At 49.8% G+C, this 13284-nt stretch overlaps 6 protein-coding genes across 6 annotated transcripts; all 6 read left to right on the forward strand.

The window, feature by feature from the left end:
- Positions 1-1845: 1845 nt before the first annotated feature.
- Positions 1846-3417, forward strand: B0H65DRAFT_420234 (heterokaryon incompatibility protein-domain-containing protein; the record flags this gene model as incomplete). Its single annotated transcript, XM_062824264.1, has 2 exons — positions 1846-2553; positions 2614-3417. Coding segments are annotated over 2 exons (1512 nt in total), but the record flags the coding sequence as incomplete, so codon positions are not given.
- A 12-nt stretch (positions 3418-3429) lies between these two features.
- B0H65DRAFT_420661 (uncharacterized protein) lies at positions 3430-3804 on the forward strand (the record flags this gene model as incomplete). Its single annotated transcript, XM_062824295.1, has 1 exon — positions 3430-3804. A coding segment is annotated over one exon (375 nt), but the record flags the coding sequence as incomplete, so codon positions are not given.
- A 1441-nt stretch (positions 3805-5245) lies between these two features.
- On the forward strand, positions 5246-5993 carry B0H65DRAFT_587243 (uncharacterized protein; the record flags this gene model as incomplete). Its single annotated transcript, XM_062830969.1, has 2 exons — positions 5246-5846; positions 5911-5993. Exons 1-2 carry the CDS (start codon positions 5399-5401, stop codon positions 5991-5993), a joined length of 531 nt encoding a protein of 176 aa, XP_062685387.1. The 5' UTR covers positions 5246-5398.
- A 1269-nt stretch (positions 5994-7262) lies between these two features.
- On the forward strand, positions 7263-7823 carry B0H65DRAFT_507381 (uncharacterized protein; the record flags this gene model as incomplete). Its single annotated transcript, XM_062828134.1, has 2 exons — positions 7263-7730; positions 7785-7823. 2 exons carry the CDS (start codon positions 7263-7265, stop codon positions 7821-7823), a joined length of 507 nt encoding a protein of 168 aa, XP_062685388.1.
- Positions 7824-9457: 1634 nt separating this feature from the next.
- On the forward strand, positions 9458-10043 carry B0H65DRAFT_587244 (uncharacterized protein). The gene is made up of 2 exons (XM_062830970.1): positions 9458-9910; positions 9975-10043. Exons 1-2 carry the CDS (start codon positions 9610-9612, stop codon positions 9998-10000), a joined length of 327 nt encoding a protein of 108 aa, XP_062685389.1. The 5' UTR covers positions 9458-9609; the 3' UTR covers positions 10001-10043.
- A 754-nt stretch (positions 10044-10797) lies between these two features.
- Positions 10798-11812, forward strand: B0H65DRAFT_459910 (uncharacterized protein). Its single transcript, XM_062826495.1, has one exon. It carries the CDS (start codon positions 10890-10892, stop codon positions 11415-11417), a length of 528 nt encoding a protein of 175 aa, XP_062685390.1. The 5' UTR covers positions 10798-10889; the 3' UTR covers positions 11418-11812.
- The last annotated feature ends 1472 nt before the right edge of the window (positions 11813-13284 follow it).

Below are 13284 nucleotides of genomic sequence, written 5' to 3' on the forward strand. Positions count from 1 at the left end.
CGCAGCCCCTATCATCCAGTTTCTTTTCAATATTGAGAAGTCGGACACACAGATCTTCTCTTTTCCAAGTGACAGAGATGGTGCAAGTGTTGTTCAACATGTCACCAAAAACGTTGTTCAAAAATTTCATGGTACCGAGCCTCATTGCACAATTCGTCACACATGTGCCACACCTCTTGCCATTGGCGTTGACGACGTCGGCGCGGACCTCGGCGGAGCCCGGATCGACACACATACCCTTATCACTCTCATGATACGTATGCTCCTTACCACCTCCTCAGTCTGGACTTATAAGTTTACTTATGCCCACCAAGTTGCCACCTCCTCTTCAGCACCTTCTATGTACGCGATCCTCAGAATCTCAAAGTTGCCATGGCGGCCCGTTGAAGTATCATCAATGCTACCGCGGCAAGTTCTGCGTGCAATGCATCCCACCCTCCCACCTTCAAGTCTTTGCATGTGGCAATATTACCCAGTACTATAGGCATTTTCTTGATTTCCTTTGCCCTCCGTACCTTTCTTGTTTCCAGGTCACTCTACATGTCTACGACAACGGCAGATTGTGGTTCCTGAATTTCCCTCCCGCTTGCTCATCCCTTCCTTGCCGGTTCGCAGATTATTTATCAGCAAGCTCTGCTCGTCTTAAGTGGTTTCCCAAGATTGTGACATCTCCTCATGGAAATAGGCACGGGAAAGATGGGTTGCGGATCTGACATGGACCCATGTTTAGCCACGGGACGGGAGGTCCAAGCATGACTGTGGCCCAGCAAGCTGTCGCTACCTTAACCTCCTCGGTTTCGCAACCATAATCGTTGTTTACTGGCACTACTCAAGCGAGACATCTAACTTTATCCTCTAGTTGTCCAGATTGGAGAAATAAGGATCTTGTTTTTCCCAGTATCTCCAGATCACAAGCAGCGGGCATGTCAACATCATGGTCCCGGAATACACACTCATCAGTGCCGCATAATCTGCAGGTCCGCAAAGTCTGCAGGTACAAAAAGCCTTCTGTCCCGGGACGTGTGGTTGGACATGTTTTGCGCGTGATCACAAGTCCAAAACAGCAACACGGCCCGCTGCAGAACTAGGGTGGTCGTCTGCCGTTCGTGGGCCTATTCTTTCCCTATTACGTCATTGCTTCATTCGTACCGGCTACGCGCTGTTCTTTTTTGATGGTCTTTCCATTCAGTCACGAATCGTGTGGCCTGAGGGTAGGCGGCCTGGTCGTGTGGCCGGAAGTCTGGACGGGATGTGCGAAGTCCGGAGCGTGCGGGGTCTCCGAAAATGCGGGGCCCCCGCTCCCGTCGCCGTGATCCGGGGGAAGGTGGGGTACATTTGGCCGGTGCCAAGACAGGATCGGACCCGTTTTGGACATTGGTTCGGAGTGCGAGATGTGCTGAGTTCTTTCCCCTTCTGTTCCGTTTTTAAGATCCGATGGGACAACTGGGAAGCAGTGGTGTTGACTACTGTGCTGGGGAATGGAAGGTCCGACAGGCAACCGTCGCAAGAACCCCGCCATGCCCGCACGCATCACACAGTACAATTCCCTTCCGCGGCTAGTGTCGCCAATCAGCGGTTCTTCTCGCCACCATCAGCAAAAGAAGTGGAAGTTGATGCCCAATTGCCTTGGCTTCGAATCTGTGGAGGGACTCCCAGCCATTCCTCCTCACGCGACACAAATTTCTTCACCATCATATCTGTGCCCTGTCTCGCCGGGCTGTCTTCCTTTTGCTGGAATTCTCACCAATTTTCTTGTTCGCCCTGGGCGGACTGCCATTCCACTCTCGTTCAAGCCCGGATTTTTTGCTTCAATCATCCACCGTCCACCGTCCACCGAACAGCCAGATGGCGGGGGAAGGCTTATCCGTCTCTACGCCTACCGAAGTGCGTCCCCCATCATCCGCTAGGCCCGCGGGAATCGGCCTTTCGAGCCAGAATGCATCAGTCGCTGCGCTCAATGCCCCTCGTCCACCCACGGAGTCTGGCCCAGCCGCTGATTGCGCTGAATCTCGTCTGTCGCCTAAGTGGACCTTTACCCAGCTTGGTTCTGCCCTCGAGTCGGATAGTCTCCCCGAGAATACTCAGCCTAGTCCAACACACGCGGCTAGCGACTCTTCCGGTAGTGACGACTATGATCCAGGATATACAGACAACGACGACCTTTGTGAAACATGTCAATTCCTAGTCGAACCTGGCCCAGTGTGTGAGGGTTGGGAGGTAGAATTTCATGGAAAGCAGCCAGAGTTCACCTTTCCCATTTGGATCCTTACTACGAAAATTACTTGGTCTGATAATTTGATGACCAGCCTATTCGCCGACTATTGTCCTCTCTGTTACGAGTTGCGTTGGAACATGAGAAGAATTGATAATGAACTCTTCCAACAACAACCTACGCAGGATGAGATCACCGTTGTCAAGCAGTGCGAATACCGACCAAACTGGAATTGTTTCGGTATTAAGCTGACCGTAAAGACTAAGAGTGTGGATCAATTCGGCCTGCCTGTAACTATGTATGCTAGAACTGAGATTTACCCAGAGAGCGGTATGTATCATGTTGAGTCCACGTGATATCTCATCGCAGAAGTTGACATAGTGCTGTTTGCGGGATATGAGCCTCATCCTCGCAACTCAAAGTGTGAGGAGGATTTTAAAGTTCAACTGCTCTCGGATCGCGCAATTGGGAATCCGGGTCCCTTCGAGTCAAACACTGGGTCAGACCTTACCTGGCAACTTGTGAGCAGCTGGATGGCCAAATGTCTATCGAGCCACCAAACATGTAACCAGGTGCAGTCGGCGGCCCCGCCGCTCCCAACAAGAGTCATTGATGTTGGGTCTAAGGGTGACAGTCGTCCGCCATGCCTCCATGTGGTAACCGAAAAAACATCAGGACGCTATGCAACCTTGAGTCATCGCTGGGCATCTGAGGAGCCGCTGAAACTTGAGGTAAATAACCTTCAGGATTTCAAACAAGAAATCCCGTTGGAAAGACTTCCGAAGACTTTTCAAGACGCTATAGAAGCAACAAGGCGCTTGGGAATTCGGTACATTTGGATAGACTCCCTTTGCATTATCCAGGATTCTCCAGATGGGAAGGACTGGGCTGCAGAATCTGCAAAAATGACGAGCGTGTATGAGAACTCGTACATCAACCTTGCCGCGACACATGCCATGGATTCAACACAGGGTTGTTTCTTCGATCGAGAGCCTTTTCTAGTCCGTCCCATTCGCCTTCATGTCAACTGGGCAATGAAATCAGGATACTACTACGCCGCAGCGTCTCACCGCTTTACACTCAACGTCACCGTGGCCCCCTTGTACCGGAGAGGTTGGGTATATCAGGAGCGAACACTAGCTCCTCGCATGATCCATTGCTCCCACACACAGTTGTATTGGGAGTGCCTCGAGAGCATAGCCAGCGAGAGCTTTCCTATGGGATTGCCGCACTCCATACACTGTTTTCGTGGCTCGGGTGCCTGCCTCTGCAGTGCCTGGCGCAAGCTGAGACCTCCAGGGTCCGACATATTCATACGCTTGAGTCCCTCCAACGCGGCCTCAAACAAGTATTTTGATTCCTTGCTGATTTGGAATTTGGTGGTGGATCAATACCAAACACTTGATCTCACATTCGATCGCGATAAGCTGGTAGCGATATCGGGCTTGGCCAAAATGCACTCGAAATTTCTCAACACCCAATACCTTGCTGGGATGTGGCTTGCGAATCTGCCTGAGCAGCTTCTCTGGCACAGGGACTTAAGTCAAGCCCCTAGGCCTTATAGCGAGTATGTAGCTCCGAGTTGGTCTTGGGCCTCCATCCCTACCAGAGTGAAGTTGACGATGATGCAGAAGGGGCAGTTACCAGGGAGAATGGAGTCAAGGTTCTTGCCTAGAAACAAGAGTTTCCGGCCTACCATTCAGATTCTGGATGCCACAATCAACTTGTTGGATGAGAACCATCCATTTGGAGCAGTTTCAGGGGGAGCCCTACGTATAACGGGCCCTTTGGCGACAAGTTCACTCATGAAGAGCTTGGCATTCGATCGTCATTCGGTTTACTATAAGAAAATTTCCGTGGGAGGCTACATAATGGACACAGTCGATTACCCTTGGCAGCGGCCAAACAAGAAGACTCTTTACTTTCTCGTTACCATGTTGGACTGGGGAATTTGCGGCTGGATTGGTACGAGCTATCGCGAGAACACAGTCAGTGGTTTGCTCATACAAGAGACCGACCGCGGCCAAGATGTCTTTCAAAGAGTTGGGGTATTTGAGGTAGGAGACCGTTCCTCGAACGAAGAGGGGGGTGGTATACAGATGCTACAAGAAGCATGCCGCTCTCAAAATGGGCTGGATGATGATGGTCCATTTCCGGAGTGGGGAAAGCAACAAACCATCACTCTCATCTAAGTTCAAGTTTCCTTTGTTTTATGTTTTCATCTTCTCCAATTCCTCATTCTTCTTCTGTGTCTGCTCTCTTTACTATAGCTCAACGTCCCCTATCCTCTAAAGCGTTCATGTTCCTTCCTTTGTACCTAGAAAGACCAAACTAACCTAGATATTGAATTACCATGTCACTTTCTTCAATTGTCAATGACTCCCTCCCCGCACACTGCAAGATACCAAGGTAATGCTCTCAAATCTCACCAGCCATAAACCGTACCTGGCCATCCAGGCTCATGCCCCCCTCACTAAACTCCCGGAAATCCTTCCATCTATTGAGGCCGAAGACCCCTTTCCCGGTTAAGTACTTGAACACATTCGATGCCTGCTTATTGCTCAATACTAACAATTACATCTTCGACAGAACATGGCCGATACTGACGAATACTAGCACACAGTTGAGATGGAAACTATGCTCAGCAAAGCAAACGGGATCATAGCTCCACTGAAGTCGATAGAATAGTTGATCATTCGGTCTCACCTCGTGGAAGTTAAGACAACGAGGTTTGTTCCCATCGCAGCTCGCAGTGTACGAGTTTCATCACGACTGTGTAGAGGCATCAACCTGAACTGTTGAGATGTGACAACGGGAATGGTGGTACTTTTGTTTGCCGTCATCTGACTGACCGTCCTGAGATGAAACAGCGGACTGTACATGGGAAACATTCGTCGCAGGGCACGTTAAGACGAAGTCCATTGGCAGCCTCTCCCCGCGCCTATAAATCACCTAGACGCCACCCTCGGAGGAGCCAAAACTTCTTTCTTCCTTCTACACCAACCCACAACCTTCAACTTCTCTCGGGGTTATCATAAAGCTGCCAGTGCTCCTGCGCTCCCTATCCCGCAATTCACGCTCAGCCGTCTACCTTTACGGCATTCAGATTCTCACCTCTCGCCTGCTATAACCATCGACGCACTCACTCCTTGATCACCATCACCTTAACCTCAACACAGCCTCAAGATGCCGCCGACCAAAGCAGAACTTGACGGCGCTCTGAGCGAGATCAAGAGCACACTGTCCAACAGAGAGAGCATGATCGCCAAAGCCTACGCCAATCATCCGGACCCCAATGCTTGGTACCTCCACTTTATCAACTGTCTGTCGATGATCGTTCAGGGACCGCTCTCCAAGGTCGAAGAGAGTAGCGAGTCCGGTTCCCTGACCAAGGCCGTCAAACGCCGCCGTGTCGATGATGAGGTGACGATCCTTCAAGGCTTCAGAGGCGGTGGAAGGGTCTTAGAGTCGGAGGAGGACACCACGTACAAGTTCATAGGCCCTGCCAACTTTCGGGTCGTAACACCATACAATGGCCCCAGAGCTTTTATTTTTCGTACCTGCCTGTTTGTCCGTGGCGGCACTAAAGTCCTTGTCAATGATGCCAATGAGGTTGAAGTTGTTAGAAAGTCAGGTGAGACACTTCTACTTTCCAGTCTCTTCATGCTGTCTGGCGACTAACTAACCGCCTGGTAAAGCTCCCGCGAACTTCGCGTTCGCAAAGACCGCGAATGGACAGGAGGTGAAGAAACAACCGGCGGTCAAGACGGAGACGGACTAGAAGAAATTTGCAGTGCTCCTATCGGATTCAAGTTCGGAGGAATCAGAGTCTGGATCCGAAGAGTCAGATTCAGACTTCTAGTCGGCATGCCTCGGACTCTACAAGATGTTAACTGCAGTCTGACAGGCTGTGGTGTCAAGAGGGCCAACACGACAGATGATGGGCATGGAATGAAGTCGGAACGGGATAAAGATGGCTCACAAGTAGCTGAGGGGTTCGAGGAAGTTCGGGAAGGTGTGCATGTCGTTATCTCCTACTATCCAGGAGCATACACTAGCATAAATGATAGCAGAGTTGTGAACGAAAAGAATAAATCGCTTGCAGTATTTGTGACACCTTTGTCATCTAAAGGTGAGGGAAGCGACTGGAGGATAGTGCTCTCAAGTCTCAACCCTCGCCAAACGCCCCATACCTAGCCATCCAGCCTCTATTTCACTCTCATCACACACCTAAGAGCCTCCTTATCTTTGGAACCAGGAAGACCGCCATTACTTCAAGGCACTGACCAGTGACAACCCCGAAGCCTCTGCCAGGCTTGAATACATGCTCGAAAGAGCCTGGCGTACATTGAGTGATACTAGTACTCTGTTGAAGATGAATGACATCAGTCTACACGTATGTCGACAGATCTGGCTGGTTGTCGTGTGATCGCATTTCATCTGGGACAGAATCCGTGCCTACCTCTATAAATCAGGAGATATTCTCCGAGTATACACCTTTAATTCTATACATATATACCTTCCACACAAAACCCTTAACCTGAGCCTAGTCGTCTTCCTTCCCTTTGGGGCCAAGCGGGAGTTTTCACTCCTCACGCCCCGTATTGACTTGAAATTACAAGGGGGTGGTTTACATCCTTACATTACCGCCGCCCAGAAGAAGGCACAAGCTGGTATGAGCCCCCACGATATACAAAACGGCAGTTTGTTTCCGGCCCGGCCAGCTGTCAAGTGGAGAAGGCGCGTGCGTGTACTGTGTAGAATTATGGGTGTTTGGCTGTAGAATCCCCTAAATCAGGCGTCACCTTCGCAGGAACCAAAACTCTTTTTTCTTTTCCTTCCACACCAACCCCGCGGTCTTCCATTTCTCACCTTGGTACCTACCTTCATCACGACACTGACAACGCGCTTATCACTTCACTGTTCAAGCTTCCCTCCGCCGTCTCTCTTTCTCAGCATCATCCAGATCGCCATCGCTCTCCTGTTCTTACACCCCGCCACCCAGAAGGCACTCACTCACTCCTCAACCACCCATTGCCTCAACCTCAACATGGCCGCCCACAAAGACTACAAAGAGGCCTTGGAGCACATCCGCCTTGCCTTGTGGAAGGAAGAGGCCGACATGGCCAAAGACTTCGCCAACGCTGCCGACCAGGAAGCCTGGCTGAAGCATTTCCAGGACTGCCTCATCAAGCAGGGCCCGCCTCCCAAGGCTCAAGACGCTGGCAAGGTGCCTTGCCTCACTCCCGCGGATCGCAAAAGCTGCGGTGTCGAAGTTAACGACACTGGTTCTCGAGTCGTTAGGATCTGTGAATACGAGAAAGTGATTGAGACGGACAAGGAAGTGGACGTGGAGTTCTGGACAACACGTCCTACTGCCCTTCTGGTCGAAATCCCGGGTACCGAGTTGTCTCGGGTTCACATTGGGATCAAAGGTCCCGGCAAAGTTCATGCCGAGAAAGCCCTCGGGGTTGTGGAGACCACAACTACGACTACACATTCAGGCAAGAGACTTTCTGTCCGCTGTTGCTCTACAGGCTGCCTTGACTGACTTGCGTATCTCTTGACAGAGCTTGTCGAGAACCTCTCCAAGGTTGCGATGAATAACTGAGATGGACGCGGAAGAAGAGAACACAGCATAAGATCAGCGGCTACACAAGTTTGGCAACCGTGGGGTTAAAGATGGATCAGGATGAGCTGTTGCTCACCTCTTTGGACCGGTATCACCCTTTATAACGGCAAAGAACAATACCAAGCCTTCACCATTTGTTCGTTCTTTCTTCTGTGCACTTCTAGCAGTGATAGGATTCGTTGGGAAGGATGGATGACGTCGGTAACAGAGTCAGGATGGGTCACGGAGACATAAGAAGATTGTGGAAGGAAGGTGTGAACGTCGTTATTCTTTCCTATTCGGGAGCATAAACTACACTATTCCCCTGCTTTTCTCTGCTCCTGCCTCTCGAATGATGTATCGATCTCTTCGATATCCGTCTTTAGTACCAAACTTCGGTACATGTATGTATGAACTGAGTGGGCAGTGTGCTTGTAGTGAGTGCCATAATAATAAGATCAACTCCTTGGTCATCTTGTTAGCAACAATAGAAAGAAGGAAGAGGACTGAATACCTATTACGTAAGTATCACCATTTGCTGGAAGTTCCGGTTCAAGTCAGCTTTCTATTACGTACGCGACGCGATGTTTGAAGAGGGATGAAGAACTGCTCAGGCGTGCACCCGTGGGATCCGACCCCTCCAAGTTGTTCTCAATCAACTGCTTTAGGACAACCTCTGCATTTTATTATCACTCAATGTTGATGTTACCCGAATCTTCCATCTGACTGGGACCTTCGCCCGCCCAAAGGGTCACCTTGCTTTCACTCTTAACATGAACCGTGAATCCCTTTTCAGATTTGATTGTTGCCAAAGGCGAAACCTCCAGTGTAAAACTGGCAGAGCCGTAAGTCCGCGTTAGATAGGTACCCACCCCTTTGCTTACACTTACGTACCTTTTTTAAATATTGTTAAATATCTTTATTATGATGAGTTCTATCATTTTCAAATATTGAATCCTAATAAACAGCCTCCAAATTACTTAGATAAAGTCTTCGTTTCTATAATTCTAATATTAAACTTTTAGCTCACTAGTTAAAAGGTAGAAATTCTGGCCTCTTCCTAATTCTCTTTATAGAGCCTAGTATGTAATATTCGTCCTTTTTTTTACTAAGTACCTTTGCTTTAGGGATATCTTTAAGGGGTGTTTTCCAAGGCGTGAAAAGGCCTCTTGGGAGGTTGAAATGGCCTATTGCAGAGCTAGATTGGCTTATTGGGGGAGGGGAATAACCTTTTGGGGGCTAGTAAGTAAGTTGAAGAATTAAATAGAAAGGAATTAAATATAATTTAGTAGATATATAATACTTATTATATCCAAAAGGGGTTACGTAAAGTGAAAAAAGAGTACTCGTAGTAGAAAGGGGAGGGGGGGTGCAAGGAGTTCTGCTCATTCTAAGACCGACGTGTTTTCGTCCCCGGCCTTGACTCGGTATCCGACTCCCGTCTGATTTCAGGCTTAGGCAGAAAGAGCCCCACGTTTCACGCGTCGAGGCAATTCTTTTTTCAACCGAATTTCCGGCATAGTTATACGCTTGCATGTATCTACCCCTCGTCGTGTATATAGCAGGTAGTACTCGTAAGCTTCTGTAACTTCCCAAGAACAAGAATTTTCTTCTCCTTTACGTCAACTTGCGATTCCTTTCCTGCCGATTCCAGACGGACAGCTCACTACAATACTACTCAATCCCAAGATCAACAATCAACCTCTTTCTTCAACACTTAGAACCTTTATCTCTTCCAATCCTCTAATATCCTTACCCTTTTCTCACTTGTCGCCACGATCTCACAATGTCGGCTGCTAGAAAAGACTTCGAGGAGTGTCTCGAGCAGCTCCACATGGCTTGGTGGACACAAGAGCAGGGTATGGCCCAGGCCTTTGCGGATGCCGAGGACCAGGAGGCCTGGTTCAAGAACTTTTTCGACTGCCTTGCGAAGATCAAGCAAGGACCCTCACCCAAACCTGCCGTAACTGGCAGTTCTGGCGCCGAAGTTTCTGGTGCCGAAGTCAAGGCCGTCAAGCGCCGTCGCGTCGATGACGGTTCCACGCCCGAGGACCATGAGCAAAAGGCGGCCAAAGTCAGCAAGCAGAGTAGGTTCTCCAAGATACCCCTTCGTTCAGTGATCCCGCTAACGCGATTCTGTTACTAACCTAGTCACCGAGGAGTTCTCTTTGCCCTAGTTCAGCCTGCACGCCTCATCGCCTTGAAGCTGCCTACCTTAAGCAATCGGTACCTCTAGTCACGACACGAAGATCAAAGGCTTCATCATTTGCTCGATACACCATATCCCTTGACAACTAGGAAGGACTTGAGCAAGTAGAGAGAGAGTATCATGTCAAACACCGTGCTAAAGAGACAAGAGAGTACATGGAGGTATTTTGAAGGGCAATGGCAAAGGAGAATAAGAATTTGGCGGGGTTCATGTTGTTGGTTGTCACTCATGATGCACCTGGTTGCATTCTCTAGCGTGGATACGATACAACCTGAAGAACATTGCATCAAAGCAGCATAGAATGAGCAATGCTACGCTCGATATTGGTGATACGTGGTGTTAGTCCTCATAGTACTCCTTCTTGCCAGAGAAAACCAAATGAGGTCGAAGCAGCAGTGGAAGGAGCTGCTAACAAATGGTGAACTTGTGAAGTGCAATTCACGCTCCAAACTTGCGTCGTAGCCCCACGTGAACTTTGGTGGATAAACCGTGACTGGCCAGACACACTTGCCATCAACTGCCTGCCTCCTGTCGTATGGGACCTTCACTGGGACCTTGTTTCTCCCAAATTCCAGGTAGTTCCACATAGGAACGGCTATGCGCACGGCTGAGAAAAAGGAGGTGTCGGTGAAGGGTAAATATACACTTTTCCGCCACAGATATGACGCCAGCCTCAAGGTGCCTGCCGGTTGGTAGATGCCTCCTGTCGTCTATAAAATCGCATACTTTGAGCTCCTTCCTAGAACCCAAAACTTCCCCTCTTCTTCATCAAGCAACATCTCTTGATCCAGTGGCCACTGCGAAAGACCGCCCTCTGCCTTCCTAATCCTCTAGTCACCATCACGCCACTCTCAACAATGGAGTCAACTTCGCCCATCGAGATCGACTACGACCTCGCCCTCCGCGAGCTCGAGCTCAAGTGGTCGTTCCAGAAGGAAGTCCTCGCCCACGAGTTTGCCGGTTCCGAGGACCCTATTGCCTGGCAGGCGCACTTCGACAGCTGCATTGCAAAGGCACAGGCAGGCCCGCCCCCGGAGAGCCACGACGACAAGATTCTCAAGTCCCAGGGCCTGGCCCAGTACATGATCAAAGGCCCTGCTGTCTTTCATGTCGAGGTCGACGGCGATAGTTTGTTGACCACTGGAGGCTTGGGCTGCTGTACCATCCATGTCATTGACTCGCCCAGGGTTATGGTCGATGGACTGATGAACGGCAGGGTTTTGTCGAAGAAGAATGTCTACTACGACAGATCGGCCGAGGCGTCCTCCAGCAAGTCCACCGAGGGCGAGGCCTCCTCAAGCAAGTCCACCGATGCTGGCAAGTCCGCCGACGCTAACAAGTCCACCGACGCTGACAAGTCCACCGCGGCATCCTCAAGCAACTAGCCTGGTTCGGTATCGCTGCGCAGCATGAGCGTGAGGAAGTCATTCTTCCCTTGAGGTAGTGCTATAATGTTAATGCACTATCACATCCCCTCAACACCTCGCAGCGACAACGATAGCGCTCGATCTCATTCAGTCTTGGCGCAGACTACCTCAACTTCAATAGTCAAATCCGCCCATCAGCAGCAAGAACCACGAAGAATTTCACGCACATACACCTCTTCTAACAATCTTGACGGATTAGATCAAGGAAAGAAAGGGAGAATTCGGGAATGGGGACTAGCTATCGATGAAGGGGTGCAAGAGTTAATGGGAATGGACAGAGGGTAAACGTCAAGAAGTCAACCCTTGTGCCTACAGACCTAGCTATGATTAAAGTAAAGGGAATAAAGGAGGATCGAGTGCAAATTGCGAACCAGTGAATGACGGAAACATGAAAGTGATCTCATCAGTGATTGCATGCATTCCGCGTGTCGGTCCGGGACCGGGCTACATCAATGCCCCGCACTCCCTTAGTCTCGCTCCTGTCCAATTGTTGCTCCGACCCGGCCGGCATATTCGTGACCAACCACTGTTCAAGCGTCTGCCTTCCTAGACTCAAAAGGCCCTCATAGATCAGCAGCAGTAACGATCAAATTAGCGACAAGGATGGAAAGAGACAAAGTACGAACGACACATACAGCGGTCCGAAAGCTCACCAACTGTGAAGTCCCCGCTTATGCTGCATTACCTTCGAGGTTGTGAAAGTGGACAGAGCATCTATGTCAACGGGAAACGAAGTAGCTATCGCATCCGAGCTGAATGATTTAGATGACGGCGGCGATGGAGATGGAAGTGTGGAGGAGGACGAGGACGAGGAAAGAGCGGTGGAGGTCTGATCTGCGTAGTTAACTGCGACCCAGAGTCTAAGACAACTACAAGCCGTTGAGTCGGTGCCCATATACCCAGAATCGATCCTTCCATTTTTCATTTCACCTAGGCCGAGACGGTTTTTTCCCTCCACACCACTGCTTTCTTCTTATCAGATCCAGCTGTAGACTCCTTTCGGGTCCATCTTTCGGCGTCTCGAGTCTCGACCACACCACTCATACCGTAGCGGAAAAATCAGGAAGTTGGGCAGCCTACTTAGGGGGGTAGTAGGCTACCTCGGTCAAGTAGGCCACCCAAATCAAGTAGGCTACTTGGCGAGAAACGCATCTGATTGGTCAATTCCAAGGTGCGCTATAGCTATGTGCTGAACTTGGAATTCTTTAGCGCTTCTTTTAGCGAAGTGATTAAAGTGACGATGCTTCTTTCCCAAAGTTAATTTCCCTATGGAAATTCTATTGCCCTATATCAAAGGAAACAATAAAGCCCGCTTTCAATCAATTGGGCCAGTGGCTCAATGGTTTTCGCCGTCGCTTCCTTTCTTCCCATCACCAGTTCAATCCCGAAAAGTTTCGCGCCTTCACCTAGATTCCAAACTTCAAAGTTGAAGTCCCTTAAGACTACCTAGAGGTACACTCACCGCCCCAGTAACCGCCCACTAAAAATTCCCGGGATGGCCTTCTAAAGTAGTCACTATAGAAGGCCTTCTAGGGGATTTCCCTTTTTCGCTCTTATATTGAGATTCTGACCAATCAGATGCCGTACTTTTCAAGTAGCCTACTTGCCCTGGGTAGGGAACTTGCTAGAAGTATGCTAAGAAACTAGAGGAGCCTACTAGGCCCCCAAGTAGGCTACCTGAGCTTCCCAGATTCCCGCTGCGGTAACCTTTACCGGTCACCCCGTTACTACCTCCAATTTCAGTCCACGTCAACTGTAGTCCACCCGTCGCCCAAGATGTCATCAGACAACCACCAAATACCGAGAGATCAAAAGGCATTCAATG

This window comes from Neurospora tetraspora (assembly GCF_033439725.1).
Source record: "Neurospora tetraspora strain CBS 560.94 chromosome Unknown B0H65scaffold_2, whole genome shotgun sequence".
NCBI lineage: Eukaryota > Fungi > Ascomycota > Sordariomycetes > Sordariales > Sordariaceae > Neurospora > Neurospora tetraspora.